Consider the following 17,130-nt stretch of genomic DNA (forward strand, 5'->3'; position numbering starts at 1 on the left):
GAATGTTTGTGGGCCAAGTGATGATTCCTCAAATCAGCCTTGTCTCCCCTACCAACACAAACTGTGGCTTCAATCGTAAGTCAAAAATTGTAAGCTTCAAAAGTGTATAGGAATTTCTCCAAATGTTACTCAATCCTTACCTTGTCCCAAACCAGATTGTCAAATTTGGTTCGATTTGCATTTGTTCAATTTTGGACATACACATATTTCTGTCTAAATGGAAAATCATTTCTTCCTCATAGAAATGCTGAATATTTGCTAGCTTGTATACCTTTTATGTGAGACAAAATAGCGAACAATGATCTTTCTTTTTGAACACAAGGGGTCACAGCCAATTGGTTCCTGCCCACCGAAGACCTTGGTACAGAAGCCCTACAAACCATGTTCATGAGTGGGAATGTTGGCTGATTTTCCCTTGCTTCATACGGGACATTGTACCAATTGCACCTACACAAAAGTGATCACCTAATTTCAAAGACCAGGATTTAAAATGGAGATCTTAAGAACACAAGAAATAGGAGCAGGAATGAACCATTCAGCCCCTCAAGCCTGTTCTGCCATTCAGTCAGGTCATTGTTGAACTTCTGTATCAACTGCAAGGGTCATTGAGTTCATTCAGCCTCTAGAATGTTTAAATCAAAAAATATTAGATCAGGATAATTGAACGATGTACAATTCATGCAAAGACAATGTTCAGTTTGCACACTGTTTAACTCAATGAAATACAATTTTTACATGGTAATCTTAATACCTTCTCTTTGGCCTCCTGAAGGAGTTGCAAAGTTGTCATAGATTGAATATCTAGGCTCTTTTTCTCTGCCCTTAGTAAATTTGTCTCTTTAGCCAGTGAATCTAGATCTAATAACTTTGGGAGCATCCGTAGAGGAAACAAAATGCAAGACATGTTATACATTTAAAATAAGTGAAGCTCAGTAGAAATTTGGAGAATGGAAATGTTAGTAAAAACTGAAGTCAAGTTAAAAAACCAGGAAGAAGATTAGAAAAGAATTTGGAAACAGAAATAGTAGGGAGAAGTAATTAAGACTCATCAGTTTTGTGTGTAGACAATTATAAAGTATTATAAAATGTTGTTGCAGCACAAGATTTAAAATATAACCCAAAGTACTTTAAAATTCAACTGAATTTGCTTGTAACAATCCTAGTGTCTCTCATCTGGTCCTACGCTACAACAGAAACATGGCAAAGTTATAAATAACTGCTCAAAAGTTATACCTTAAGTTGAAACAGGTCAGATGAAAAGAAAATGTATTGTTTATGCCTTCCCTATCTGCTGTAGCTTACAATCCTGCACACAATACAATACAGCACAGGAACAGGCCCTTCAGCCCACCAAGCCTGCATTCGGCCCACCAAGTCCTTATTTAGACTCACTACATCAACTAAGTTGACCAGTAAATACCTTCATAAATGATCATTTTTTGTTTCATAGTCACTATACTATGACCCACACATTCTTCTCAGACAACTACATACAGGCAATAAATGCCCACCTTGCTAATAATGTCTAAATACCAATGCATGTGTTACTATCACTTGGTATCTACCAATTGCTCTTTTAATCCACAAAAATTGTACAATCTCAGGACCACAGATTATGCTGGTTTTTAAGTGCAGAAAGTTTGGTTCTAGGACAGTGAAAAATTGATAAGTGTTGCCCTCTAAAACCACTGTATAAGTGGGTGTGGAATCCTCAGCAAGCTGAGCAAGAAACTTATAAATGGAGGTATGTTTCAGTGTACGTTTGATAATTGATTAGCCTTTAATGAAATACAATCACCGTTTTTTAAATACGTTATTGTAAAAGGGGCATTTAGCAGGGAACTGAAAAGGCAACAGGTAGTACTGTTGCACATTTGGAACTATAAAATTAGATATACATTTCACTACCATTCTTCAGTGTTGCTCATCCTTAGTTGCCCTCAAGAAGATGGTAATACAACTGAGGGGCTTGGTAGGCCATTTCAGAAGCTCTTTAAGAGTTAAATGAGTTGGTGTGGGGCTGGAGTTGCACATAAACTCGATCAGGTAAGGACAGCAGTGTTCCTTCTACAACTGTCATGAGCAAACTAATTGGGCTTTTTTTCTATAAAAACTAACAGCTTCATGTCTCTTTTAGCGATACCAGGTCTTCACTTCTGGAATTTTAGAATAGAATTAAAAATCTTAAACTATTACGATACACAATTGAAGTCACATCTGTGGATTATTTGTCCAAATCTTCAACATCATTATCACTATACCACCTACACATTTGCATATTAGTAGACCACATGGTGACTAAGAGGAGAAGTAATGTGAAGCTACAAAGTGGACAGTTTGGGGATGACTGAAGGAAAGAGTTATGGTGAGTTACTGTGTCTACCAAGCATTTCTTTAAAAGTAACATCCCTCATCAATCCAGTTACTGCACAAAGTCAAATGCAGGAATAAAATCCTCAGGCATTTAATAGCAATTTCTCGGTTTCACCGTTAGTAAGAGATAAGATGACCATCAGTGAAAGAATGATCCATAATCTTCAATGTCCTCAAGGCAATGAAGGCCCATTGAAGCTGAGAAACAGGAATTCCAGGAATTGTAAAAACAAATGTCTGGTGAATCAAGCAGTGAAATTATTATAAACGTTAGAACAAAACAGAGGACTTATCAATAGAATTGAATTGAAAAGATGTGCAAGTTAGGTGGATTGGCCATGCTAAATTATCCATAGTGCTTAGGGATGTGTAAGTTAGGTGCATTAGCCATGGGAAATATAGGGTAGGATGATGGGTCTGAGTGGGATGCTGTTAGGTGGGTTGGTGTGAACTTGTTGGGCTCAATGGTCTGTTTCCACGCTGTGGGAATTCTATTCTATAAGAATTCAGTAGCAACTAATTAAGTAACAAAGAAAGAATAAATTTGCATTTTATGGTACCTTTCACGACTTTGGGTTGTTGCAAGATGCTTTACAGTAAGAAATAATTTTAAAATATATTCACTGTTCTAATGTAAGGTAACAAGGCACCAAATAAGATACCACTAGGACCTATAAATAAAGATCTAATGATCCATAATTTAGTTTAGTGATATTAGTTGAACAATAAATATTGGTCGGTTGAAATCCTCCAGTCTTACAAATTAACGGAATCTCTTACACTCACTTTAGAGCGGCCTTATTTTAATGCCTCAATCTTAAGGCTGCATTTGTTAACATCAGTGCATGGCACTATGCGTAGCTTTAAATTGCATGTGCGCATACAAATAGTTTCAGAGGAACATCGCGCAGGGAGCTGGAGATCAGGATCCAGGAAAGGGAGGGTTGGGGGGAACAGAGAGACATTGGGAGAGAACCAGAGGGTGACCGGAGCGGGAGAGAGAGAGAGAGTGTGTGTGTGCATGTGTGTGCGTGTATGCATGTGTGCGTGCATGTGTGTGTGTCTGTATGCGTGTGTCAGGGGGTGGGAGTCATGGGAGGTGTGGAAGAAGGGAAACAGACAGGGAGGGACCTCCTGACCCACTTTGTTACAGCCCCACCGCTCCAACCCCCAGATCCTGGGCTCTCTTCCCTCCGGGATTTGGAACCATGAACGTTCCCAAATTAGCTCTCACTTGTGGTTGTAGCAAACACTGCCCAATCTTAAAGAGACTTCTCTGATAGTCTGATAGATTTTCTCAATACATCATTGAAGTGTTAGGAAGAGAATTTTTGCTCAAGTCTCTGGCATAGGTCTTGACCTCAACCACCTTCTGACTCAGAGGTTTAAGCTCAGCCATTGAGCCACGGACAAGACCATTGACACAAGCACCACTTGAAGATCATGTGAAGCTTCGTTTAACAGTAGGACCAAAAGCAGCCTCTATTTGGAGGTATAACAGCAGCATCTCCATGCCCTATGCTTCAGAAGAGCACTGTGCGTTTTATGGACTGTGAATAGCTTACTTGAAATTCAATTCAATCAAAATGTTTCTGTTTTTCCATTCCAAACAACACGTAATCCTCTTTTGCAGATCCATCATAACTAACCAAGCACACCAGAGTTCTAATCTAATGATAGGTTCAGGCAGGAACATTATAGGGCATCAATTATGGTCGAATTTCAGCAATTAGGTAATCAGAATGCAAATTATTAATATCCTTTGTTGTCTTTAAAAATGAGAAAATAAAAGATGCCTGCACCTGGTAGTAGCCATGATGTGGAGGTGCCAGTGTTGCACTGAGGTGGACAAGGTCAGAAGGTGATTTCACCTGATAAAGGAGCAGCATTCTGAGAGCTTGTGATTTCAAATAAACTTATTGAACTGTAACCTGGTGTCGTGTGACTTCTGACCTGGTGATATCCAGATCAAGTGCAGCATTGGCCAAGGCCTATAGGAGGCCTTGTTCCCACCTTCTCATTGGTACAAAGTATTGTTTCAGCGTGCACAATGTGGATTTACACATGCCACAAATCATTCTTAATTTATAAGAAAAGAACTAAGGATTCAAGCCCTATTCCAGAGTCTTGAGCACATAATCTATACTAGCTGACCTTTCAGTGTAGTACAGAAGAAATTTTGTCTTTCTCGGTCGTTCTGGTCAACATTTATCATCTAATTTACATTAACTAAAAGCCCACATATTACAATTGGGTTTATGGGATTGCTGTAACCAAACTTGTCCTGACATTAGAATGGTGACTGCTAAGTACTTAATTAGCTTTACAGTGCTTTGGGATGTTGTGAGACTGTGAAAGTTCTATACAAAGTTCTATCTCAAAAGAACCACAAGGAAGAAAGAAACATGCCAAACCTTTTCCTTAGTTGCCTGCAGTTCCTGTTGCATGAGCTCTTTTTCCTTTTCCCATACAAATTGCTGCTGGAAATGCTCCTTCTCCAATCTGCTGGAAGTTTCCTGCAGTTGTTTGTTAACACTAACCACCTCTTCCTTCTGCTGGGAGAGTTCAGCTAGTCTTGCATTGAGCATCTGAATGCTGTGCTGATTAGCATCGACCTTGGCACTGAATAGCGAGTTCTGATTGCTGAGCTGCAGGTTCTTGCTATTGAGCTGGGCAATTTCAGCCACATACTGTTTGTTCTAGATAAGATCAATGCAAAAAATAGGCAATATTTATCTCACATTACAAAAGCAGATTTTAACACATTCTATTCTTCTTTGTATGAACATCTAGACAAAGAGAGAATAGCAAATATCCATAAATTTAAACCTGCGACAACTCAAAAATATTCAACACACAGAAGTGGATAAAATGAACCAAACTGGTGGTATGCTTCATTATTAGTATAATTTCCATCATTTATAGTAGGCAATGCGATTTGCCCACTATACCCAGTAGCCAGTGTGATACGGTGCTGCTATTACGGTACTTTATTATACAACAGTGGTATTTCAATTTCTCCTACATGGTGACCTTTCCCCGGTTGTCTCCAGTTCTATTCTGCCTGCAACTTAAAGAAGGAGCTAATGTTGTGAGGAGTGTTTTTAGAGAAACAGAGAGGCAGACAGGCCAAGGTTTAGGGAGAAAATTGCAGAACATAGGCACCAGGTAGATGAAAGCACAATCAGCAGATTTTCAAAAAGAAAATTCTTCATGGAATTTGGGTATTGCTGACTGGGCCAGTGTTCATTGCCCATCCCTAAAGGTGATTTGAGAGCTGATTTCTTGAATTGCTGCAGACCATGTAGTGTAGATACTCCCACAGTGTTGTTAAGGGAGAGGGTTAATCTAATGGTAGTGAAGGAAGGGTGCTCTGTCCCCAAGTCAGGATATGACTTGGAAGGAACTTGTAAGTGATGGTATGCTTATGTGCCTGCTGTTCTAGGCCATAAGGGTTGTGGACAGAGATTAAAAAAAAACTGCAGATGCTGGAATCCAAGGTAGACAAACAGGAGGCTGGAAGAACACAGCAAGCCAGGTAGCATCTGAAGGAAAGGAGCAGTCAACATTTTGGGTATTACCCTTCTTCAGGACTCAACAGTCAAGAGTCCTGAAGAAGGGTAATACCCGAAACGTTGACTGCTCCTTTCCTCTAGATGTTGCCTGGCTTGCTGTGTTCTTCCAGTCTCCTGTTTGTTTACCATAGGAATTGTAGGTTTAGAAAGCGCTGTCAAAGTAACCTTGATGAGTTGTATATGGTACACACTGCAGCCACTGTGTATTGGTGATGCAGAGAGTAAATGTTTAAGGTAGTGGATGAGGTGCCAATCAAGCAAGCTGCCTGAATGTTGTCAAAGTTCTTGAGTATTGATGGAGCTGCCCTCATATAGGCAAGTGGAAAATAGTCTATGACACTCCCGTGACAGGTGTTGTAGATGACGATCAAGCTTTGAGGAGTCAGAAGATGAATTATTGTGCCACAGAATTCCCCAGCCTCTCATCTCCTTTTGCAGCCACAGTATTTATATCAAGTAAGTTTCCAATCAACAGACATCAATGGTGGGAGATTCAGCTATGCTAATACCAATGGAGGATCCTTGATTCTCTCTCGTTGATATGATCATTACTTTGTACTTGTGTGGTGCAAATTGTTTCCCACTTATCAGTCCAAGCCTGAATGTTGTCCAGGTTGTGTTGCATGCAGGCACAAACTGCTTCAGTATGCAAGGACTTACAAATGATCCTGAATACAGAGAAATCAATGAACATCCCTACTTCTGATCTTATAATACGGGCAAAATCATAGTTAAAGAGGCTGAAGATGGCTTAGCCCAGGATACTACCCTGCAGCAACATTCTGGGTCTGAGATGAATGGTCTCTATCAGCCAGCAACAGCAGAAATAGTTTCCACAGATTTCCAATTGCTTCAATTTTACTAGGGTTCTTTCATGCCACCACTGTTAAATGCTACCTTGATGTCAAGGATAATCATTCTCATCTCATCTCTTGAATGCAGCTTTTTGTTTATACTTGGATGAAAGTTGCATTAAATTCAGGAGCTGAGTGACCCTGGTAGGACTCGAACAGAGAACAGGTCAATAGGCCATAATTGAGTAACAACCATGTGGTAACACTGTCAATAACACCCACATCACTCTGCTGATGGCCAAGTGTCATAGAGTCATACAGCACAGAAACAGAACATTTGGTCCAACTCGTCCATGCTGACCAAGTTTCCCAAATTAAAACTGGTCACACTTGCCTGCATTTAGCCTATATCCCTCTAAACCTTTCCTATTCAGGTACCTATCCAAATGTTTTTTTTAAATGTAATAACTGAACCTGCATCTAACACTTCCTCTGGCAACTCATTCCATATACGAATCATCCTGTGTGTGAAAGTTATCCCTCAGGTCCGGTTTTAATCTTTCTCCTCTCACCTTAAACATATGCCCCTGGGTTTTGAACTCCCTAAGGAAAAATCCTTTGCTATTCATCTTATCCATGCCCCTCATGATTTTATAAACCTCTATACGGTCACCCCTCAACCTCCTATGCTCCGTGAGAAAAGTCCTAGCCTATCCAGCCAATCCTTATAACTAAAACTCTTCATTCACGGCCACATCCTGGTAAATCTTTTCAGAACCCTCTCCTGTTTAATAATATCCTTCCTATAGCAGGGCAACCAGAACTGTATACAGTACTCCAAAAGTGGCCTCACCATGTCCTATACAAACTCAACATGACATCCCAACTCCTATACTCAATGGTCTGAGCAATGAAAGCAAGAGTGTTAAACACCTTGTTACCACCCCATCTACATGTGATGCAACTTTCAAAGAACTATGCACCTGAACCTCTAGATCTCTCTGTTTGACAACACTACCCAGGACCCTATCATTACCTGTAAAAAACCTGTCCTTGTTTGTTTTACCAAAATTCAATACCTCGCATTTATCCAAATTATACTAGAAGACTGGTGGGGCAGTAATCAAGTAGGTTGGATTTATCTTGCTTTTTGTGGACAAGAATTAGCTGGGCAATTTTCATAAGTGTAGATCCAATGCTGTAGCTGCATTGGAATAGCTTGCTAGAAGAACAACCTGCTGGTGAACCCGTGTCTTCAGTACTCCAGCCATGATGTCATCAGAGCCAATAAGACTTTGTTATATCCAGTGCCTTCAGTCACTCTGGACATCACATAGAGTGAATCAAATTGGTTAAAATCCTGCATCTATAAGGCCATGATATAAAAGCAGATTTAGGCCATTCGGCCCATTGAGTCTGCCCTGCCATTTGATCATGGCTGATATGTTTCTCAACCCCATTTCTCTTGCTGCCTCCCTATAACCTTACTAATCAAAAACCTCTCTGTGTTTTAAATACACTCAATGATCTATGATGAGGAGGACCTTAGAAGCAGACCAATATGGATCCATCCACTCCTGGCTCAAGATGATTGCAAATGATTCAGCTTTGACCTTTTTATCAATGCGTGGAGTTGATCTGTCATTGAGGATGGATATAATTGTGGAACTTCCTTCTATGATTAGTTGTTTCATTGTTTACTATCACTTACAACTGGATATGGCAGGACTGCAGAGCTCTGATCTGATCTGTTGGTTGTGGGATCACTTAGCTCTGTTGATCACATACTGCTTCTGCTGTTTAGCATACTTGTAGTCCTGTGTTATAGCTTCACCTGAATGGGTCCTCGCTTTTAGGTATGTGGCCTCAACCTCTCCCCTCAACTGAGGTGTGGTGAGCCTCATAGGACTATGCCGATTTTATCATTACCTTAATGCCTGATTTTACTCCTGGCACTTTCCATTAAACCAAGGTTGATTCCTTGTCTTGACAGTAATGGTAAAGTGATGGTAATGCCAGTCAACAGAAATTACAGATTATAGCTGAATACAATGCTGCTATACCTCGTGGATGCCTAGATCTATTCTGAGTCTATCTTGTTTAACGCAGTATTAGTACCACACAACACAAAGGGTGTCCTCAATGCGAAGAAAAGACTTTATCTCCATAAGGATTGTGTGGTGGTCACTCCAAATAATGCTACCATGGACAAATGCATCTACAATTGATGACAGAGAGGTCTTGGTATCAAGTCCTTGGTGATGGACATTGAAATCTTCCACTGATAGTAGAATGAGCCCCTTTCTAACCTCAGTGCCTTTTTGAAGTGGCATTCAACGTGGAAGAGGGCTGAATGATCAGCTGAGGGAGACAGTAGGAATTAATGAGTAGACAATTTTCTTGTCCATGTTTGATTCCCAGAGAGGGACAAGCTCCAATTCACAGCAGAAACAGTCAGGAACAACTAAAGAGATAAGGGAAAGCATAAAAGTAAAAGAAAGAACGTACAAAAATGCAAAAAGACAGCACTGATCCTACTAAATGGACAAGATACAAAGACTAGCAAAGGGCCTCAATGCAGCTTATAAGAGCTACTAAAAGGGATAATGACAGGTAGGTCATGCCTGAGAAACCTTGCCGAATTTTTTGAAGAGATGACTAAGATAGTGGACAGGGGAATATCTATGGATGTTGTTTATATGAACTTACAGAAGACATTTGATCAAATACTTCATAAGAGACATTAACTGAAATGGAAACCCACGGAATTGAAGGCAAATTAATGACTGGGAAATTGGTTCAGAGGCAGGCAACAGAGAGTGGAATTAATAGGTAGGTACTTCAAATGGTAGGATGTGACCAGAAGAGTCCCATAAGGATCTGTGTTAGGGCCCCATTAATTAATATTATTTACTAATGACTGTGATAATGATATAGAAATTCATATATCCAAATTTGCTGACGACACAAAGTGGCATTATGAACATTGTTGATGAAAGCATAAAATTATGAAGGGATATTGATAAACTAAGTGAATGGGCAAAACTGTGGCAGATGCAGTGCAATGTAAGTAAGTGTGAGGTTATCCATTTTGGAGTGATACAGGACAGATTATGGTACTGAAGTTAAATACAGTGGATGTCCAAAGAGACCTTGAGGTACAGGCGTACAGATGAAGAGCAGAAAATAATCAAGAAAGCTAATGGAATGCACAAGTTATACTGCAGTGATACAAAAATCTGGTTAGACCCCACTTGGGAGCACTGTGAGCAGATCTGGGCACCATACCTCAGGAAGGATATATTGGGCTTGGAAGGAGTACAACGTAGGCTTACAAGAATGATACCCGGACAAAGTGGTTGTGGGGACAGACAATACAAATTAGGCATCTTTTCTCTAGAATTTAGAAGGGTAAAGGGTAATCTGCTTGAAGTCTTCAAGATATTAATAGGAAAAGACAGGGTAGATATAAATAAACTATTTCCACTGGTTGGGGATTCTCAAAACAGGGAGCACAGTCTGAGAATTAGGGCCAGACCATTCAGAGAAATCTTAGAAAGCACTTCTAAATGCAAAGGTTGGTAGATGTTTGGAACTCTCTTCAACAAATGACAGTTCCTGGGTCAGCTGTTAATTTTAAATCTGAGGTAGATGAAATTTTGTTAAGCAGAGGTATTATGGGATACGGCGCAAACGCAAGTATATGGAGTTAGGCCACACATCAGCCACTGATTTCATTAAATAATGGGACAGACCCGATGGCCTGGATGGCATACTCCTGTTCCTATGTTCCTATCCGATGCCATAGGACTGCATGGGATCCAAAGGCGATGCCGAGATGGAGCATAGGAAGGGGCACAGAGGTTTTGAACACAACAAGAACTACCCAGTGGTAACAGATGAGACAGGCTCACATCACTTCCTTTTAGATGTCAAAGAGAGATTATCAATTTATCTACATAGGTTGGATTTAAAACCACACCCAAGTAGACAAGAGATTAGAGCTGTAACCTAATACCAGTCAAATTAATCTACCAGACTAGTCAAGTCACACTCAATTAATGTCATTCTTATGCCATTAAATCACCTTGGTGAAATCAGATTTCAATCTAGCCCAAAGCAACATTTCTAACCACCATTGGCAAGTTCAAATCCTTACCCGTTTCTGGAGTTCTTCAGATTCTCTCTGGCTGCACTCTCTTTCGTCTTTCAGGTGTTCCACTTGTTTCCTGTACAGTACAATTTTTTTTAAAGAAAGGAGTCCAGCCACCAAAAACACAAGCATTTTGTGAAGCTTCAAAAGCACCACCTAACTTACCTTCCTTCATTAACTTCTCCTTCCAGATCCTGGAACTCCTGATGAAACTTTGCCACTTTTCTTTTCAAGGAAGAGTTTTCTTCAGAGAGCATTTCAGACTCACATCTAAGGAATACATTATTCTTGTCAAATAACAACAGCGTTTTTCTAAAGAATTTCAGGAAGTGCTCCAAGTACAGAATCTGAGGTATCACTAAATATTAGCCCTGACATTGCAAATACTTTTAAGTGCTCTAACATTGTTCATCATGATGGACACAGAATGCAAGGAATAGAAATAAGTGAAAGACATGGTGATCATATCAGACATGCGGAAGTAGTCTCCGTGCTTTTAGTACATTTACCACCATCACCAAAACTGACACAGAAGTCCCATAAATTAAGTTCAATTTGATTATTCCACCACCGTTTGGTTGATGACATAATATGTGTTAGAGGGCGATGAGGACTTTTGAAAAGCTTGGGAGAAGCAAATTAACAGTAACTTTCAAAGGGCGATTGCATAAAATACCTGAAAAGGGGAAGGTATGCAGGACACGAGAAAAGAACAGGGACTGGGACCAATCGGATAGCTCTTTCAAAGAGCTGGTGGGGTACAAATAACGTTCTGCTGTGCTATGAGATTATATTATTCCATATTTTCTCACTTATTTTCAAAAGTTTATAAGCATTAATAAAGCCCCTTAAAAAATATCAATTTTAACCTAAGAAGACCAATTAGTAAATCTGATTGGACATTGCAAGGTCCCTGAAAATAACGTGGGCTTCAAGACATTCCAATTGGAGATTAACAGATGCTTCTCACGAACTGAAGCAGCTGATGCAGCAGCACCTCCAAAACACTCAACTTCCAAGCAAGTGCTCCTTCAAATTCCACAACATATTGTCTTTGAGGTATATTTCCATCTTGGAATCTGAGCAGCTTGTTTTTTATTGGCAGAGTTTCTGATCACTGTATGATTAACCTCCTCCCCTGCTCGTCCACAGCAAGAGCAATGGATATAAATAAATAGGTCCACAGTACAGTCAGAAAAGTTAGGAAGTGACTACCTGGAAACCTGCAAATTAGCAGTGACAAAGCATAACGGCACAGAAAAGGTGAAACTAGGGACACTGCAGAAATCTCATTCTTGAACAGCTGCCCGAAGATGAAGAAATCAGTTTAATCATTGACATAAAGAAAGCAAGTTTTGCATGCTTGATTTTGATTAACAGGAAGATTAACAGTCAGTTCATGATTAAGATGCAATTCTTGTGATTAGTAGCAGTAGTAATGTGGTTATTAGCGATTCGAAGATAATTATTATGACAAACCTGTACTTCTTCTCAGTCTCAGTCTCTGCTTCTAGTTTAGTTACCAACCTCTGCAGATTCTTAGTCTCATTTTGAATCACCTGCTCCTTTCTCTCTGACTCATCCATCGCTTGCCTCAGCTTTATTTCCATCTCATCTCTTTGCTGTTTTAAACCCAATATTTCCTCTTCTTTGTTCTTTAACAATGCAAAAAATTCTTCATTTGTTGAAGGTTGGACATTGATCCTCTGGTAAAGGCAAGAGTTGTCTGCAGTGAGTTTTTCATCCTGTCGGGTTAGATCTTCCACATCGTTCATACTTCGTAGCTCTTTTACCTCAGTCTTTAAGCTCTTGATCTCACGACTAAGACTGCGTATTTGCTCTTTGTACTTGGTTTCCATTTCTTCCCTCTCTATTGCAAATGTTTTGCAGATCTCAGCCTGTTGCTCGTGCATCTTTTCCTGCAGGTTTAGCTTTTCTTTCCTGGCCTCATTGCAAGTTGTCTGAACATGAGACTCCCACTGACTTCTCTCTTGACTCTGTTGTCTTGTCAGCTCCTCAATTTTCAGCTCGTATCTTTGGATCAGCTGCGTTTTCTCAGACTGATACTTTTGTGTTAAAGCAACATGGTCAGCTTCCAAAAGTGAGAGCCTCAGGTTAGATTCATCTTGTGTTGCCTTCCTAAGGATATTTAAATACTTTTCATTAAACCACAGAAAACAACCTTTAAAACAATTATTTCTGTAATCTCCTGAAGGTATTGGGAAAATAAAGCATTTACAAGAAGAGCAGTAATTCATCAAGCACCCTCAATGTCATATTGCCTTGGATCAGCAACATACAGGTTCAGATTGATGATACTAACCACCCCATTCCCCAAAATTCTAACAGAAACGAATAACATTCACAAAGTGTAGTATTTCACGACCATGGGATCTCCCAAAGTGCATTACAGCCAATGAAGTACTTTTGAAGAATAGTCATTGTTTTCACATAAGAAATGCAACAGCTAATTTGGATACATAAGGTTCCATGAACATAAATGAGGTAGTAATTAGATAATTAGTCAAATGATAGTTGAAGGATAAGTAATGGGAAAGATACCAGGGAGAAAGGCCCTGCCATTTCCATAATTAGCATTCACCTAAGAGGTCAGGCAAGGCATTGGTTTAACGCCTCCCCGAAAGGATAGTTCCTCAAAGTACAGAGAATGATGAATAATGTGTGATCAATCGTTAGAAAATATGCAGACCATTTATTTTATTAGTTCTTGGGCATAGGTGTTACTAGCAAGGCTATCATTTATTGCTTATTCCTGGGAGGTAGTGGTGCTGGGCTTTCTTGAACTACTGTAGTTGGTGTAGCTTAAAGTGCAGGGTATTTTTCTTGACTGGGGAATTTAGGACTAAGAGTCATAATCGCAGAATGAGGCAATCAGCCACTCAGGACCAAGATTAGGTGAAATTTCTTCACTTAAGGTCTTGTAACTCTTTGGAATATTTTATCCCAGAGAGTTGTAGATGCTTAGTCATTCAAGACAGGGATTAATAGATTTCTGGATACTAACAAATCAAAGGGTATGCGGATGGTGCAGGCAGATGTAGCTATGGTAGAAGGTAAGCCACGATCTAACTGAATGGTGGAGAAGGCTTGAAGGGCTGAGTGGCCTACCCCTGCTACTATCTATTCTGTTCTTTTTTGCTCCAACTTTGCTATGGCATAGGAATTTCCAGGATTCTGACTCAGTGAAACTGAAGCAATGATGAAAGATTAAATCAGGAGATTGGGAGACTTGGGACAAACGTTGAAGGTGATGACATTTTCATGCACCTACAACCCTTGTTCTTGCAGATCTTGGATAATTCAGATTTGGGAGATGCTGACTCAGGTATGAGAATGTCACCAGCTAAGCTACAACTGACACTGATCTAAATATGCACATTAATCTCCAGTTCCCATTTCAATCCAAAGATGTCCCCATAACCTACCTTAGTTGCTGCAACTCCTTCTGATGTTGGAGTTTCAATTCCTTCTCTATTTCAAGCTTCTCCTTTGACAGCCGCAGCTCTAATTCTGACCTCTCCTTGGCAAAGGCCTGCTGTTGGGCTGTCTTCTCCCATTTGAACCTCTTTTCCAGTTCCTGCATTTGTAACACCAATTTTGATTTAGACTGTGCCTCAAACATTTTAGTCAACTCTGCGTCCTTCTTAAGCTCCTCCATTTTGTACTTTTCCTCCTGTTCTTTCCTCAGCTCTTCTTGCAGGTTTAGCTTGGCTGTTTCATGTTGTCTCAGCATATCAGCGATTGCATCCTCCTGCTTGACTTCTGCATCTTGCTGTTGAACACGCAACTCATGCACCAAACCCTGAAGCCTCTCCATCTCCTGTTCCCTGGTCACTCGCTGATCCTCCAGTTCGCTGATCTCAATCTTAAAACTTTGTTCGACGTACTTCCGTTCTTTCTCAAAATTCCTCTTCATCAGTTCAATTTCTCTCTCATAATAATTTACCTGCAAAGTAACCACAACATTATCCCACCTTTTATTTCAGCCATGTTTTTCAAAACTTGAAGAACTATTGCTAGACACTGCAGCAGCGTTAGATTAAAGCAACTAGTGCATAGGAATTTCAGTTTTTCCACTAAGTGAAATGTTTTTTTTTCCTCCCCAGGAAATGTCCCATTAACCCTCAATATTGTTGGCTTCAGTGGCATGAATAAGTTGCGCATTAAATTCAAAGCTTTTTCAGCATTCTCAAATAGATATATTTGATTTTCTGGAACTTGTCACGAGGCTGCCCTTTGGTCTAAAGATTGTGCGTAGTTACTCCACAGGGGAAAGGTAGGAAGTGAAGAGGTGTGAAAAGACATGGAAATTTCTTGCCTTTGTTTCCAATTGGATTTTAAGGTCTTGCACTTCCTGTTGATGCTGCCTTCTGACTTGCTCCATTGCCATCTCTGTTTGGATGCTCATGTTGGCACATTCACTTTCTAGGGAAGCCTTATCTGTTCAAAAATTAGCAATTAAGTTCAACATTTTGCAAACAAAGTACCAAAGTTCATTTCTAGAGAAATGGAATTGACAAACAGAGAAGTAATGTTCGACTTATGTAGAACGTTGTCGGACCACTTAGAACTCTGTACATAGGTCTCCATATTACAAAAAGGACACAGGTACCACTGGATATAATGCGAAAGGGGTTTGTAAGAACGATATCTGAACTGAGACTTGGTAACCATCAGAAAAGACCAAACAGCTTAGCATTACGTTTTGTGAAAGAAGAGATTGCTGAAGATGTGACCTGATAAACATCTTTAAGATTATGAAGAGGTTTGATAGTGCACACATAGCAAAGATACTTCCAAATTTTTGCAGGGTGGTAGGTGATAGAATCCAAAAAACAGAGGCTGTAAATATAAGATAGACATCAATACATTCAAAAAGGAACCAATCAGGAGAAATGTCTATACCCAGAGAGTGTAACTTGCTACCATGTGGAGCGATGAGATGAACTGCACAGAAACATTGAAGGGGAAAACAAATAAATAAATAAGAGACAAAGGATTGGAACATTTTGCTTATAGAGTTAGAGAAAGTGATGTGGGAGGAGCATAAACACCAATTGAGACCATTTGGGCTGAATGGCTTGTATCTTTGGAGAGAATTCAGAGTTAACGTTTCGGGTCAAGTGACCCTTCCACAGAATACTTCCTTCCATTCTGAGGAAGGGTCACTTGACCCAAAACGTTAACTCTACTTTCTCTCCACAGAGCCTGCCAAACCTGCTGAGGTTCTCCAGCAATTTCTGTTTTTGTTTCTGATTTACAGCATCTGCAGTTCTTTCGGTTTTTATTTGGCTTGTATCTTTGTTGTATGTTGTACGCAAGTTATAATACTCTTAAAGGGTTGCACAGGGAACGTGCAGAAATTATGTTTCCCCTGTCTGTGGGATCTAGAATTGGGTGGGGGGAACAATCATAGAATAACAGGCAAACCTTTTAGGACTGAAACGAGAAGGAATTTCTTTGCCCAGAAGGTGGTGAATCTTCAGAATTCTTGATAGCTTTCAAGCTACCAATAACATCAAGGCTTTGGAGATGGCACAGGAATATGGTGTTGAGGTAATTGATCAACCATAATCTAGAATGGTAGAATGGGCCTGAGGGGCTGAATGGCCCACTCTTGCTGCTATCTTCCTGTAGCAAGGATGAGGGAATTCAGTTGAAAAGCTGAGATTTTTCTCAAGATCGGAGAAGGTTTAGGGAAAATTGAAAAGGGGTATACAAAAATATGCAGAGTTTTGAGATAGTCAATAATGAGCTACTGTTTCCACTGGCAGGAGGGTCAGTGACCAGATGACCCAGGTTTAAGATAAATGGAACAAAAAAGGATGATCTAGAATGGATTACTTAAAGTAATGGAAATGGATTCAGTCTACCTTCAAAACAGGATATGAACATAAGAAATAGGGAGAGGCTACTGAGCCTTCAACCTTGCTTCACCATTCAGTAAGGCCTGAATGATCTTCGACTTCATCTCCCCTTTCCTCCACTGACCTTAATACTTTGATTCCCCTAACATCCAAATATCTGTCAACAAAGGGCGACACAGTGGCTCAATGGTTAGCACTGCTGCCTCACAGTGCCAGGGACCCAGGTTTGATTCCACCCTCAGGTGTCTGTGTGGAGTTTGCACATTCTCCCCGTGTCTGCGTGGGTTTCCTCCAGATGCTCCGGTTTCCTCCCACAGTCCAAAGATGTGCAGGTTAGGTGAATTTGC

At 40.1% G+C, this 17,130-nt stretch overlaps 1 protein-coding gene across 1 annotated transcript in view; it reads right to left on the reverse strand.

Moving 5' to 3' along the window:
• Positions 1-17,130, reverse strand: part of LOC109918813 (ninein-like protein) — a 56,288-nt gene that overhangs the window by 12,926 nt on the left and 26,232 nt on the right. The window contains exons 8-14 of the mRNA XM_048600931.1: positions 15,235-15,356; positions 14,342-14,862; positions 12,375-13,034; positions 11,061-11,165; positions 10,902-10,971; positions 4,788-5,072; positions 752-865 (exon numbers count right to left, since the gene is read on the reverse strand). Of these exons, the coding sequence (XP_048456888.1) occupies positions 752-865; positions 4,788-5,072; positions 10,902-10,971; positions 11,061-11,165; positions 12,375-13,034; positions 14,342-14,862; positions 15,235-15,356 (1,877 nt within the window). The remainder of the gene's footprint in view (positions 1-751; positions 866-4,787; positions 5,073-10,901; positions 10,972-11,060; positions 11,166-12,374; positions 13,035-14,341; positions 14,863-15,234; positions 15,357-17,130) is intronic.

This window comes from Rhincodon typus, chromosome 9 (genome assembly GCF_021869965.1).
Source record: "Rhincodon typus isolate 14 chromosome 9, sRhiTyp1.1, whole genome shotgun sequence".
In the NCBI taxonomy this organism is placed as follows: domain Eukaryota; kingdom Metazoa; phylum Chordata; class Chondrichthyes; order Orectolobiformes; family Rhincodontidae; genus Rhincodon; species Rhincodon typus.